This window comes from Crinia signifera, chromosome 4, assembly GCF_055691185.1.
Source record: "Crinia signifera chromosome 4, ASM5569118v1, whole genome shotgun sequence".
Classification (NCBI taxonomy): Eukaryota; Metazoa; Chordata; class Amphibia; order Anura; family Myobatrachidae; genus Crinia; species Crinia signifera.
This window is the reverse complement of record NC_139220.1, coordinates 160,486,904-160,503,006: the sequence shown is the minus strand read 5'-3', so window position 1 is coordinate 160,503,006 and position 16,103 is coordinate 160,486,904. Positions and strand designations below refer to the sequence as shown.

The 16,103-nt window shown below is 43.1% G+C and overlaps 1 protein-coding gene across 2 annotated transcripts in view; it reads right to left on the bottom strand.

The window, feature by feature from the left end:
- Positions 1-242: 242 nt before the first annotated feature.
- The window catches only part of MAPK12 (mitogen-activated protein kinase 12), a 118,858-nt gene continuing 102,997 nt past the window's right edge, over positions 243-16,103 (bottom strand). For both annotated transcript variants that reach the window (XM_083182869.1, XM_083182870.1), the window contains 3 exons: positions 15,420-15,498; positions 9,186-9,359; positions 243-8,361 (listed from right to left, as the gene is read on the bottom strand). In XM_083182869.1, coding sequence (XP_083038995.1) covers positions 8,294-8,361; positions 9,186-9,359; positions 15,420-15,498 — 321 coding nt within the window. In that variant the 3' untranslated portion in view covers positions 243-8,293. The remainder of the gene's footprint in view (positions 8,362-9,185; positions 9,360-15,419; positions 15,499-16,103) is intronic.

Genomic DNA, 16,103 nt, shown 5'->3' with positions numbered 1-16,103 from the left:
TGGCTAGATTGGCCCATTTCCCATTGTTCCCTATGTAAAATCGCGTTGATCGCATCGCATGCCATTATAATGGCACGCGATGGATGCGATCAACGCAATTTTCTCTTTACTGGCAATTAAAGCTGGTAATTGACAGAAAATCGCGTCGATCGCATGCCTTAAGTACCTTAACTTAAGGCATGCAATCAACCCCGACGGGCGCCGTGCTAGGAAACAAGTATCGTTTTTACTTCTTCTTATACACTTCTTTACATGTAAAGGTTTTATTGATTGCAGTGAACTGTAGCAGGAGACTTTGGCACTGTTTCTTATAAATCCAACTAGAGGGCTGTGACTTAGCCAGGGCATCTGGAGGGTGACTCATGGCAAAGTGAGGCTTTACATCAAATGTAGTCTAAATAATATTTTATTGGTGGTGTGTGCTGAATAATAAATGTGAAAAGATCTTTTTGGGGGGAGACCGTGAAGATCTCCCACAGCAGACACCCATGAGTCCTTGGTGGATGTATTACCTTACCCACAGGCTCTCCTTGAAACATATGTATGATATCAAAAAAGGGGGATAGTGTAGAAAGTAGGGAAGTTTTTAGGTTACACAGTGGTCTTAATAATCACTTTATTCAGATAGTGATTTTCCCTAACACTACTTAAATAGTGCTTTAAATGCATCAAAATCATAGCACAGGGGTTTAGTAATACTATATGAAGAAACAAACCACCAAATAGTGAACATAATGGGCACAATAAACAAAATTCAGGGTTGGTGCAGCCATCTTGATTAGTAAGTATCACAGCCCATCCACGAATGGTAATAGACGAGGCTGCCATTTTGTGTGTGCTACATAACATATGCTTGGCGGAATAGACAACACTTAGAAGATGTTACACAGAATGGAGAAGTTGTAGTGGGCTAAAGCTAGAGGCCTTACAGAACAACAGTTCCAAGGATTTTTTTTTTTTTTATCTCAAAAGACCAGATCTTTGGTGGAGCTTCCAACGGGCTTTGTAGACTGTACTGTCAGACTGTATACATAAAACCTTTTAATCCAAATTACAATATAGGTTTAAGGTTTATTTCTCTATAACTCCATTCATTAAATTACAAATGGGAGTTCAAATACATTTAAAAGCATAATTTAAATATTACTTACCAAAGTACTGAACATATAGTAACTCCCTATATAACATCGTGGGAGTTACTCTTTGGAGGCAGTTATGTAGTACAGATTACTGCAACTGGCAAGTATTTAGAAAACACCATGGCAGTGGTCCCCAAACAGTCCAGGTTTAAAAAAAAAAGCCATGGGATAATACAGATGGTTAGAGAAAATGGACAGATGTCCTAATTAAATAGCCTGTGGCCAAGCAAGGTTATCCTTAAAACCTGAACTGTTAGGGTGCATTGAGGACCATGTTTAAGAACCTCTGGTCTATAATCTTATTGCCTTATTTTGCGCAGTATACAACCTGTAATTAAGTTCAAACATCAGCAGTGGACAGCTAGGTGGCGGTTCAGTGTTGCGCACTTATGACGCATTGACCACTTTGAGGCAATTGTGTATGTGTCGGAATATGAAAATATATTGTGTAAGTACTGCACAATGTGCCCAAAGTAGCATGCAGATGCTACCATATCAGATCTTATGGCTAATGTCCTGAAGTAGGCAGTGGCATAACTACAAAATGTATGCATCCCCGCCGGAAATTTTGGTGGCAGCACCCCCCCCCCCCCCTTCTCCCCAGTAAAATTGCTTGCTGCTGCCGGGGTCCCGGCGCTCCTCCTGGCTCCTGCTGCTAATGACCCTCACAAAATGGTTGCCGCCTCCTCTAGCATCCTCAAAAATGGTCTGCTGTAAGAGGGTGGACATTTTGTGATGGACATTTTTCAACAGCAACAGGATTTAGGAAGAGCACCGGGACTGCAGACAAATAGATCTGCAGGTCCTGGCCACAGACCTGGCTGCAGCCAGCAGAGGGGTAAAGCAGATCAGCGCAGTACAGCGGGCTATTGTTATGCCACTGGAAGTAGGCGTTTCTGGTTGGTGAGTACTAAGACGGAGGAAGAGTCTGTGTATGATGGCAATGTTGTAGGTGTGCATCTCAACCGCCATGCTTGAAATAGATGCTTGGATGGAGTTCAGACACTTGTTTCAGATAGGTCTCCTGCCCCCATGGGGCTGGTGCAAGTCCAGATAGGAATGATTATGGTTGAAGCAGGGACCCTGTGACTGCCACAAGTTCAGAGCCTGCTGCACCTTTCTCAGAATCAGGCACCTATAGCAGACTTCAGCACAACTACAGTACTGGACTATCTATTTCACAGAGGAGACTACTTTTTAACCATAAAGAGAATTTGTTCCTCAAATACTGCAACTATGCTAAAAATACTAATTATATAACCTCTCTAAAGCCAATTTTTTAAAAAAGGCAGTTTGTTACTTTTCTACTTGTTACTTGCGCAGTACAAGAACTATAAGCCTGGCAAATGATAGATTTCCCTGAGAGGACAGCAGGACTGCACTAGAAGGGATTTGGAAGGGAGATGGTCTGCTATTTGTGGAGACTGGATCTTATCCCTTTTCACTGACTTGTTGGATCTTGAACAAATGTCTGGAAACACAGACATATATTAATTGAGATGAAAACACAAAGCAAATAAATATTTCTGAGATGTAGTGGAGAAAATGCAAATACATTAGAAACATAGATGCAGTTATTGTCAGTGTCAGATCTGGGCTCTGGAGAAAGTTATTTTTATACGAATCATTAGATTAAAAAACATTCTCACAACAAACTCCTTGACCTTGAATTGTTCTCATAATACACGCCTTAACCTGGCCAGATAGAGCTGTATGCTCAATGGAATATTAATTTAAATTGTAGAGGTGTTTGTAAACCATGTGGCAGTCATCTAGGTAAACCAAAATGTAATAGTTTAACTCTCAAGTAGTAAGTAAAATCTGTCCGGGTCATCATTTCATCATAAATTACAGGCCAACAAACCCTCAGTACGTGACCTGCTATTTTGACAGCCACTTAAAATGTTTTAGATTTAATTGACAAGAAATCATGGAATGTAACAAATGCAAAGCATATGAATGACGCAATCAAATGTCAATAGGAACCTTTAGAAAATACAAAGTCCTCACCTGTCCAAGAGGGTCACTAACATTCCTTGGTACTGTGCACACGCGTAGGACCCGTTTTGCATGTGCATGGATGGGTCCTGTGATGTAGGAAGTAGGACAATAGCAGATGGTCAGCCACCTGGGGGCCAGCGATTGGCCTCAGTTTCCCAAAACTCATACCCCATTCACACTGCAAATGCCAGGGTCACTCCCGGGATTAGGACACAGGTCCATTCCAAGAGTGACCTCAGCATTTGCGGTCTGTAAGGCCGTCGTCGAGGGGCGGGGAGGAGGCAGCGCTTGAAGTGGATAGCACTGCTTCCTCCATACTTTAAACGGGACCGGGTCGTTCAACCCGGTTACCCATTGACACCATACCATGTCCCCAGCTAGTGGGGACATGGTGTCCCATGTCTGGTAGCTAGAAGGGTTGAAATGCCGGGGCATTGTTCCTGGGAATTTGGCCCGGGACCCATTCACACCAGCACTACACCATGGTTTTTCCCGGGGCCAACCCGAGAAAAAAGGCTAGTGTGAATGGGGTATAAGGCATGTTGCCGCCATTTAGTGGGAGGGAAGAGGGCAAGGATCTCCATGGTTGCACAAAGGATTTCCTGTCTTCTGTTATGAAAGGCTTGTACATCCCCATGTCGCCACAAACTGCCCGATAGTGTCGCAGTTTGCCGATGTGGTGTCCTACGGAGCAGCTACAATCACTACAGCAGGAGTCATCGTCTGCTTGTAATAGACCACTACGGCTGCATTAACATACAGAGATATCACTGCTGCTTTCAAGGAAGCAGCAGTGATAGACACTCCCAACACATCTGAATTAGTTATGCCACATAGAATCACCCCACTTTGCATCTGTCCAATAAAGCTATAAAATTATATAGTTATATACATTCTACTTCCCATATGGACACCTATACAACACCGATACCGATTAGCAAAATAGATTTTAAGTAGTTTGTATATCTTTAGATCGAAGGCTCTGGGGACAAGGGAGCTCTCCCCAGTCTTTCCTCAATGTACAGTTCATATATAAAAGGAAATTTATAACAGTAGAAGAATGTTCTTTATCAACAACCAGTCAGAACATGAGTTTTTAGTAAACCTTATTTTCTATTGACAGGATCAAAATTTTGTATTTCAGGAAAAATATTCATTTAGCCTAACTGGAAAAATCAGAATTTGGCAAAAATAATTTCACATTAAGGGCCTTATTCAGATCTGAGCTCAGTACAAATTTGTTTGGAAAATGGGCAAAACCATGTGCACTGCAGGTGGGGCAGATGTAACCTGTGCAAAGAGAGTTAAATTTGGGTGGGGGGTGCTGAAACTGAAATCTAAATTGCAGTGTAAAAATAATGCAGCCAGTATTTACCCTGCACAGAAACAAAATAACTCACACAAATCTAACTCTCTATATACATGTTACATCTGCTCCCCTGCAGTGCACATGGTTTTGCCCATTTTCCAAACAAATTTGTACTGCGATCAGATCTGAATAAGGCCCTAAATCAATATTTAATGTAATATTTTACAGTTTCAGGTTTAAGATCTTCTCTTCTTGACATTAGCTATTGAAGCTCCTAGGAAGATAGGCATAATGTACTTTGTTTTTATATATAAAACCTTTCCATGTTGGCTTTTAAACAAAATCTTTTTTCCTCTCACTATAAAGTCTAAAATAGTCTTTCAAACTAAACCGAGTACATTTGAAAAGTCTGGTGCATCTTACAGGAACATGTAATTAAATGCAATTAGCTTGTCAGACCTCACCAGGATTAACTTGTAGAATGTGCAATGTCATGATTCACTGAATTAACAGCCGTTGTAATGGGGACCAGCAAAGGGACTTATGACATTTTATACTAAAGAAAACTATTACAGCAAGCTATTTATGGGCACGCACCAATGGTGCATTGGTTTTATTTATCCTGGTGCTTTGGGGGCATGCCCAACCAACCAGGACCTGCTGGTCTGCCTCGTCCCTTATGGCCCAGGTATCCGGACTGATCATAGACTGATTAATGATAGACATTCAAAAGGTCGACAGGGTTTAAAGGTCGACACACAATAGGTTGAAAGGGTCTAAAGATCGACAGTCAAAAGGTCGCCATGCCATGGTCAAAAGGTTGACATGCATTTTATTACTCAATTTTCAGCCGACATGTGCTGACAGGCGGTATTTCATGCCCTACCATGGAGAGAATATAGTGTGGCAAGCGCAGCGAGCCATGTGAGGGGACTCGGTACACTTAGACAGTGTCCATGTCGACAGACACCCTAAAACATTAAAAATCCATGTCGACCATATAACCATATCGACCTTTTACCAGTCAACCTTTAGACCCTGTCAACCATTTGTCGAGGACCATATGACTGTCTATCATATGACAGTCTTTGATGCATACCATAACCCTGGCCCGGGGTCTGTTTCACTCCCAGTACTGTGACACACAGATTTCGATTTTGGTGGGTATAAACTGCCATGTAAAATAAACCTGACCAGTATGCATAGGCCACAAGTAGATGCAGGCAGTATTATTTTTGCTTTGCTCCTAACTCTGAATTAGCAACATTGTCTTAAAAAAACAAAACAATACAGTATGACCATGCATACAATATAAGATACATGAAGGGATAATATATACTGTATAAAGTTCCATGGGTCTTCAAACTGTGGTCCTCCAGATGTTGTGAAACTACAAATCCCAGCATGCCTTGTCACAGTTTTGCTATAAGGGAGTGTTAAAACTGTGGCAAGGCATGTTGGGATTTGTAGTTTCACAACATCTGGGAGGGCCAGAGTTTGAAGACCCATGGATAAACTCTAGATAGATTACAATTAATAAAGGTAATTGTGATGGAAAATACAATATAATTCATAAGCCATATAATAAAAATGATACCCACATGTAATCAATACTGTAGTGTAGGAACAGTTTATCAGTGTACAGAACTATCGATTAATAGTCAGGTGGAGCCTGTTCTTGTATATACCCCACATCATCAGCTATCGAGGACATTACTGAAATTGAGCCTTTTTTAAATATATAAATATATAGGATACTCCAAAATGGTAAACACACAAGGAGTCTATTGGTGATTAGATATCCCTCTATCATACAATGTTGGAGTGCTCAAGAAGGTACATTATCTGTGAAAGGCCCAGTCCAAAACAGCAGTGTTCATATGTAGTGTTCATTATGACACCCTGCATCTTTCAAAATCAATGCAATAGAAGCATCACATGAGAGCAATACCTCAGGCAGGAAAGATGAACTGCACAATGGCTTGTAAGTATCCTTCATGGTCTTTTTTGCTGGTTAAAATCTGGTAAAAAAGTTAGTCCAAGCATACACACGGCAGTTTTGCCATCCTATTAGGTGGGTAGAGGTAGGAACAGTTAATGCATTTTGCAGCTTTTTCAAAGGTGATTTTTATATACCAGTACCAACATGGCTGCTCATTAGCACTTCAGTAATTATTTATGTCATTGTATATGTTATACCTTCATATATCTTATATTATATGCATGGTCATATGAATTGATGCTGCTATTCATTTGCTATCTGTTATTTTCAAGGGGACTGACTATCCTGATTTATAGTAGTGGTTTAGATTTAATAAACCCTAACAGAGAAGCTTTGGGTATCTATCTTGTGCGCCAGATTGTGCAAGGATGGAGAATGCTGCTGTCAGTGTCCATAGGCAGTAAAGTACTGGTGCAGTCCCTCAATGAAACTAACACCAGCCCTATGGCAATTACTGTTACTCCATTTGTGTGTCACCTCTTGTGTGAGCAGTGGAGTGCATGTGTACACAGCCACATTCACCGACATAACATCCCTATAGGACAGATTATCTCCTGTCATGTGCTTAGCCACCTCCATACCACCACCAAGAATTGCCCATTCCAAGACAGTTCTGATACCATGACATCATGATTGCAACAGCACCTTTATGAGTATACTCTGTGTACTGCACAAAGTTTAAGAGATTTTTGTGCACCCATATAAACCCAACCATAGGATCAAGCAATCTGTTAGTGTTTAACATTTGACTTTTCAATAAGAAAATAGATCAAACACCACCCAAAGACTCCTGGGAGATGTCACGTGATTGCACTGGTAAATATTTCATTTAAAAACACAAAATGCTAACCTGTTTTAAGCATACAACCTAATTTGCACAATGATCTGGTAGCAGTAATTGGCAGAATACACAATATAAATCAAAAGATAACTACACATCATACAAAGTGATATCGTGTTCATCCTAATAACAAGTACAGCATTAGATTGTTACTAAACCACTTTCCGCTAATGCCATATTCCCTTTTATCCATAAATAGCCGGTTTCATCAATGAGCAGCTTTCTCTTAATAATCCAGAGTTAAAATGTTCTCAGGGAGGGAGGAATGAACAGTAATTGGTCTTTTTGGAACAGTGCAATGCTAGTTCTCTGGTGATTAAATGATTACTGTACTGACCTGGGATTACTCCTCTGCACCTGCTGCTGTGTATTTAGTGCTGAGCTCAATAAAGGAAGGAAGCTATATGGGGTGTGTCAAGTGGGTAGATGAAAGTTAAACAGATTCTGATTATCCACTTAAAAATGACAGGCTAACAGGGGCACTCACACCATGGCACATTGTACATTTGTGTGTATTTTTAACCATGTGGGCACTAATCATGCTCCCTATCGGTAATGTGACTACATACCCCTTACTTACAATGACCATGAAAAAGCTGTCCAGCAGACAAAATGCAAGCATTTTCTTAAAAGGTTTATTTTTCGTAATACTGCAGAGTGTATTGGAATGTTCCAGGGCTCCCCTACATAAGTACAGTAAACCAGCAATATCTCACTGCTACAGAAACAGGCCACATTGCTTATTACCACAGGAGGCTGGCAGAGCAAACGCAATGCTACTAGTGTGCTCACAATACTTCTCTTTTGTACAGTACACTCTGCAGGAAAACACGCAAGACAGAAACCCCCACTTATAAGGAAGTACAAAAAGGCACTAGCTCCCCAATGGAATGAAACACAATGACACAATGATTCATAACACAGTACATCCAGTGATCCAGTTTTCATAGTTCAGTTCACATAATTTATATTCTATTTTTGCGTTGCAGCGTAATAACAGGCTATACAGACGTTTCCTTTGACTCAGTCACCGGCGGGTGGAATGTTGTCAGCTCCTTGTAAGTAAGACCTAGAGTGAGTAAAATAACCAAATATGTCATATAGTCGGTTACCGTTATTGCTTTATTCTAAATAATAAGGCTTCTGCATTGAAGTAATACTTCTTATCAATAAGGTTTGTGATTTATATGGCACTGTAACCTACAGAACAATTATGTGACGCTAGTATCACTTCTCAGATGCCTTTGTAATACGTCAGTTCATGGTTACCTCATGCTAAAGAAAGCAGTGGTACACACAGGCTTACAGAGGGGTTGGCTTGTGTAATCTTAGTAAATGTGTGGAATGGGATCTTAGGCTCCTCTATTTCCTGGCAGCTCTATGATCTAGGCCAGTGGTAGCCAACTCCAGTACTCGAGAGCTACCAACAGTTCACATTTTCCAGCAACCTAGCTGCTGCACAGGTGCACTCATTACTCGCTGACACGTTTTAAAAGATCCACAGGTGGAGCTAATTACTTCGCTTGTGATTCTGTGAGAAGATCTGGGAAACATTAGCTGTTGGTAGCTCTCGAGGACTGGAGTTGGCTACCCCAGATCTTGTCGCAACACACTGTAGTGGGTATATAGATACACTATATGGATTTCATGTTAATCAGGTTAAAAGATTTTTTTTTTTAATCTCATTTCAGGTGGCCATTTATTTGGGTCCCTGCATGAACCTGATTGGCATATGGCAGATCTTCACATAGACATTATACGAGGTATTGGGATTAAGCCAAAGCAAAATTATACAATATTGCTGCAATAGAATGAAAATGCTAATGATCATATCGAAGGACACAGAAAACAGGCAATGGAAATGGTAAGAAACATTTCCCCTATCACACTTACATCTCCACTCTTCAAGGGGAAGGTCTAGATTGTCATATGAATCATCGTATGGATCAGCTTCCATCTCATCGTCCGAGTCATGGAACTGCTCAAAGTAAGGGTGACATAATGCATCAGTCGCTGTTATTCTCTTTTCTGCATCCAGCACCAGCATCTTTTCCAGGAGGCTGACCGCTAAGGCAAAACAGGAACCCAAACATTAACACTACATATCCCTTCCACAAAAATAATCTCATGATTTAGCACTATATGAAATCACATGTAGAATAAAGTAAAGTGCTACTTAACGCTAAACTTATTGCAGTATCATTTAGAGTGCAACGGGAACATTTTGCTGACCATTTCACTTGTAGATAACTAAATTTATTTATTTACAGTTTCTTATATAGCGCAGCAGATTCCGTTGCGCTTTACAATAGTAAACAGTGATAAAACAAACTGGGTAACAACAGACAGACTTGGAGGCAGGGGCGGATTGGCCATTAAAGTTACCGGGAATTTTCCCGGGAGGCCGGCCGATAGTGAGGCCGACAGCTACTGGTGACACTGTGACATGTGACTGAAGGGGCCGGCCACAGCGGAGTTATGGGTAATAGCACCAGTGGCCGTGCCCGGAAGTGGTCCCCATCTCCAGCTTTGTGCGTGTAGGGGGCTTCCTGCTTCTTCATTTTTACAGAGGACGAGGCCAGCCACAGCGATCACCAGCAACTCAGGTGGTGCAGGTGCGGCTGGGAAGACAACGGGGGAGCCAGTCAGTGAGCGTACTGAGCAGAGAACACATCCTCTCTCCCTCTCTCCCCCGCGCTGCTGCTGCTTTCAGTGGCTGCTGCCTGTCACACTACAGGCAGCAGCGCCAGCAGAATGAAGCCCTTCCCAGCTCCCATGTCCCAACCCCCCTCTAACTTACTGTACAGCAGTGACTGTCACCAGAGACTGGACAGGGGGCGGAGCTACACGGATCGGATGGGCGGAGCCACACGGGGCAAGGGGGCGGAGCTACACTGGAGAACAGCAGGGCTGATGAAAGGAGAAGATGAGCTGCCACAGATTTTAAGGTAAAAAAAAAAAAGTGTATGAGAGCGAGTAATACTGTCAGCAAACTGTGTCCAGATGGAGCCATCCTCATTGTACCTGTCCCTGGCGCAGCAATCAGCGAGAGTGCGCTGGGGATTCTGGTATCTGTGCGTCTCCAATGCTTGCCCCCCCATACTACCGGCAGCGGATGTGGGCGTTACATATAGGCAGCGATACTACTACCGGCAGCGGATGTGGGTGTTACATATAGGCAGCGCTTCTACTGTCGGCAGCTGGTGTGTGTGTTAAATATAGGCAGCGATACTACTGTCAGCAGCTGGTGTGGGCGTTACATATAGGCAGCGATACTACTGTCGGAAACTGGTGTGGGCGTTACATGTAGGCAGCGCTACTGTCGGCAGCTGGTGTGGGCGTTACATATAGGCAGCGATACCTATTTCAGCAGCTGGTGTGAGTGTTACATATAGGCAGCGCTACTACTGACAGCAACTGCTGTGGGCATTACATATAGGCAGCGCTACTACTGTCGGCAGCTAGTGTAGGCATTACATATGGGCAGCGCGACTACTGTCGGTAGCTGGTGTGGGCATTACATATAGGCAGCGATACTACTGTCGGCAGCTGGTGTGGGCATTACATATAGGCACCGATACTACTGTCGGCAGCTGGTGTGGGCGTTACATATAGGCAGCGCTACTACTGTCAGCAACTGGTGTGGGCGTTACATATAGGCAGCAATACTACTGTCGGCAGCTGGTGTGGGCGTTACATATAGGCAGTGCTACTACTGTCGGCAGCTGGTGTGGGCGTTACATATAGGCAGCGATATTACTGTCGGCAGCTGGTGTAGGTGTTACATATAGGCAGCGATACTACTGTCTGCAGCTGTTGTGGGCGTTACATATAGGCAGCCGTGCTACTGTCGGCAGCTGGTGTGGGCTTTACATATAGGCAGCGATACTACTGTCGGCAGCTGGTGTGGGTGTTACATATAGGCAGCAATACTACTGTCGGCAGCGGATGTGGGCGTTACATATAGGCAGCGATGCTACTGTCGGCAGCTGGTATGGGCTTTACATATAGGCAGCGATACTACTGTCGGCAGCTGGCGTGGGCGCTACATATAGGCAGCGATACTACTGTCGGCAGCTGGTGTAGGCATTACATATAGGCAGCAATACTACTGTCAGCAGCTGTTGTGTGCGCGTTACATATAGGCAACAATACTACTGTCAGCAGCTGGTGTGGGCGTTACATACAGGCAGCGATACTGTCGGCAGCTGGTGTGGGCGTTACATATAGGCAGCGATACTACTGTCAGCAACTGGTGTGGGTGTTATGTATAGGCAGTGCTACTACTGTCTGCAACTGATGTGGGCGTTACATATAGGCAGCGCTACTACTGTCAGCAACTGGTGTGGGCATTATGTATAGGCAGCACTACTACTGTCAGCAGCTGGTGTGGGCGTTTTACATATAGGCAGCAATACTACTGTCAGAAGCTGGTGTGGGCGTTACATATAGGCAGCGATACTACTGTCGGCAGCTGGTGTGGGTGTTACATATAGGCAGCGCTACTACTGTCAGCAACTGGTGTGGGCGTTACATATAGGCAGTGCTACTGCTGTCGGCAACTGGTGTGGGCATTAGTTAAAATCAGTGCTATTACTGTTGGCAACTGGTGTAGGCATTAGGTATAAGCATCGCTACTACTGTCGGCAACTGGTGTGGGCATTAGTTAAAATCAGCGCTATAACTGTCGGCTACTGGTGTGGGCATTAGCTAAAAGCAGCGATATTACTGTCGGCAACGGGTGTGGGCATTAGGTAAAAGCATCGCTACTACTGTCGGCAACGGGTGTAGGCATTAGGTATAAGCAGGGCTACTATTATCAGCAACTGGTGTGGTTGTTATGTATAGGCAGCACTACTACTGTCGGCAACTGGTGTGGGCATTATGTATAGGCAGCACTACTACTGTCGGCAACTGGTGTGGGCATTATGTATAGGCAGCGATACTACTGTCGGCAACTGGTGTGGGCACTATGTATAGGCAGCGATATAGGCTACTGTCGGCAACTGGTGTGGGCGTTACATACAGGCAGCGATACTACTGTCGGCAACTGGTGTGGGCATTATGTATAGGCAGCACTACTACTGTCGGCAACTGGTGTGGGCGTTACATACAGGCAGCGATACTACTGTCGGCAGCTGGTGTGGGCGTCACATATAGGCAGCGATACTACTGTCAGCAACTGGTGTGGTTGTTATGTATAGGCAGCACTACTACTGTTGGCAACTGGTGTGGGCATTACATATAGGCAGCGCTACTACTGTTGGCAGCTGGTGTGGGCATTACGCATCGCTACTACTGTCGGCAACTGGTGTGGGCATTAGTTATAAGCAACGTTACTACTGTCAGCAATTGGCGTGGGCATTAGGTATAAGAAGCGCTACTACTGTTGGCATCTGGTGTGGGCATTACGCATCACTACTACTGTCGGCAACTGGTGTTGGTGTTAGGCATCACTACTACTGTCAGCAACTGGTGTGCACATTAGTTTAAATCAGCGCTACTACTGTCGGGCACTGGTGTGGGCATTAGCTAAATGCAGCGCTATTACTGTTGGAAACTGGTGTGGGCATACGGTAAAAGCAGTGCTACTACTGTCTGCAACTGGTGTGGTTGTTATGTATAGGCAGCACTACTACTGTCGGCAGTTGGTGTGGGCATTATGTATAGGCAGCACTACTACTGTCGGCAACTGGTGTGTGTGTTACGTATAATCAGTGCCAAGACTTTTGGTAACTGGTGCGGACAATATGTATAGTCAGCGATACTACTGAGGGCACAGTGGGCGTTTATGTTATGCAAAGCTACTACTGTGGACATTTTGGGGGAAATTTACTAAGATGTGAGTTGTATTTCACATGGGATGTTGCTATGGGCAACCAATCAGAAACTACTTCTCATTATTTTAGCACCTTCTAGAAGATAAAAGATAGCATCTGATTGGTTGCCCATAGCAACATCCCATGTGAAATACAACTCACATCTTAGTAAATTTGACCTGTGGGGTGATAGCAAAGCCGACATATTCAATTGTAATTTAATTTGGCTCCCCCTCCCCACAGGCCCGATAATCGCTGTAAAACGTCATGGAGGGGACGAATTATGTAAGAAGTCTAGTTACAACACTGAGCAACCACAAATTCTGCTGTTGCTGTGCTGCTTTTCAGGCTCTGAGTCCCAATATTTACAGTAAGTGCAAGTGTGTGTGAGGCAGCAATACAGCAGTTGTATTTACATATGGCGCCATTTTCATTCAGCCCAACAATGCGCCAAGATGGGGACACGCTAGCGTCTCAAACACTTGCGTGTCCCATTGCTGCGAATGTGGTGCACAAGTATCACGCACGCACGTCCCAATCTCAGCTAAGGGTGCGTCGCGATGGGCAGACATGCCGCATTGTTGGGTTGAATTAAAACTGCTCCAACTGTAATTAAAATAAATAAGTATATATAGTGGGCCCCTACCTTTGTTTTAATACAGTATGTCACATATACTACAGCATTTTGAGGTGTATAACCGCTTTATTAAGGTGTTGTTTTCGCTGAGGGCACCGGGGCAGTAGTGTTGTGTCAGTGAAGTGCTGGACTACTTTCTAACATATATGTGTCCACGCCACCATGTATTACCTTTAGTAAAGTTGTGGCAAGCGAAGGTGATCTAGTCAGATCGCTTAGAAAAGGGTCTGAAATTGCCCCATTAAGGCTTTAGGAGGGGAGCTCATGAACATGTTCCCCTACCTGAGAGGTGCTCTCCCTCCTCCCATTGTTCAGAATTATACATTCGCTGAAAACTTCATATACATATTTTTTAAGTATATGTATTCAAAGTAATCAGCCCTGTTTCCTGCAGTGTCCTCAGCTGAATTGTTTAGGCGGCGCAACACCTGTAACTAGGTGGAAACACGTGCATCTTTCAGCTTCAAGTTCGGCAGCAATACTGATGTAGTAACCCCGCCTACTGTTATGATGGCCATGCCCATTTTGATTTGGTGCCGCCCACATGAGGCCACTTCCAGAAATTTTCCAGGGCCACTTTTGGTCCCCAATCCGCCCCTGCTTGGAGGTAAGAGGGCCCTGCTGCAAGCTTACAATCTATAGGGATATAGGAGGGAAACACAAGGACAGGCACCATAACTAAAGCAATTACTGGTAAGTGTACACACTAGGTAATATTCTAGAAGAGAAGCACGTTAATAACAATTACATTATAGTGCCCTTCATCTTATTTGTAAGCACTTGGTCACCAACGATGCGTGGGAAACCTGTCCTCAGCTACATCCTCCAACACATGACATCAGTAGTGAGAGCCGTGCTGGGGAATTCAGCATGACCAACGATCACAAGCGGTCGCTGTTAGCGGCAAGTGTGTACGCACTTGCACACGCCGGCACCCCCAGCGGGTAATCTGCATGTTGTATTTATTTATATTTTTAGAACAGGCTTTGTAAACATTAACTCCCAGGCACCAATCTCATATCATATTTTAAGGATTTAAATGATCTGCACTGATAACTCTTAATTTCCGTTTTGTTAAATATAATATAATCGGGTCTTTGCTTGGAAGTCAAAATAGCTTAGATCACCCATAATATATCACATAAAAGGAGCGGATATTACTCATTCATAGGGAATGACATGCACTACCAGAAGCGCAGTTATGCCCAATCCACTGACAACGCAACCTCCCTAGACTGTCTCCATGTAAAGGTAATCCGTTCACATCTACCATCATAATATACAGAGTTATGTCTTTAATCAGTATAATAATTAATTATACTTCGTAAAATAATAATACAATTTGAGACTTAATTTGAAAAGAAACCATAAATAAATAAAATTAAAAAAAATTGTAGATCTGCTGAAACAGATTAACATATACAATTGATCAAATGCTTCCTTAGTAGTGTTTTAGGATATATTCAAGTATAAACACACACACACACACACACACACACACACACACACACACACACTTATATCTATATTCATAATTATTTTGTTCTTGCACAGTATTATTTACCAGATTTCAGCTCCAGTATAATTCTCTTCATATACAATTGTCATACATCCAATAAGATTTCAATACTAATAATAAAAAATAATAATATGCAAAATAAACATGATTACCAAGAGGGTTTGCGTATCTCAGTAACAATCCAAAGTCTTTCTTCTGTACCTTTGGGAGGCTCTTGATATAATTTTTTGCCTAGAACATAATAAGCATGTAAATATTACAATATAAGTATTGCTGCTTAAGAGACAATTGTCAGCATCTAACTGTACATATTTACGTACAGGCCATAGAATTGTTAATACACACACACACACACACACACAGTTGGATCACATTATGACCATCCGCCAACCAACCTACCTTCATAAACATTTGCAATTATGCTATTTGTCCTATCTAGATACACCTTTACCACAGCACCATGTCATCAGTTCACAAATTGCGATGTTTCAGAAATACTGCCATCCACGGCCAAAAAGCTGATAATCAGCCAATGGGTAGAAAACAGTGACATGGATGGGGGTGAGGTGGACAGAGCAGCATGGATGGGGTGGAAGAAAGCAGCACAGTTGGGGTTACTCTTATTAGATCATGTGCCAGTGTACGACCTTTTGGGGTTAAGTTCTCCCAGAAAGCTACAGGTTTTATTCAAATCAGTAAAACATGGCCCACTATAAAGAGAGGGCATATCAATTTGCTGAATCTTCGCAGTGGCCATCTGCAGGAGGGTTTACTCACTAACCTGGACCCTTCCACACACCCCAAGAGACGCATCAGTCTTTAAGCTTTGCATGTCT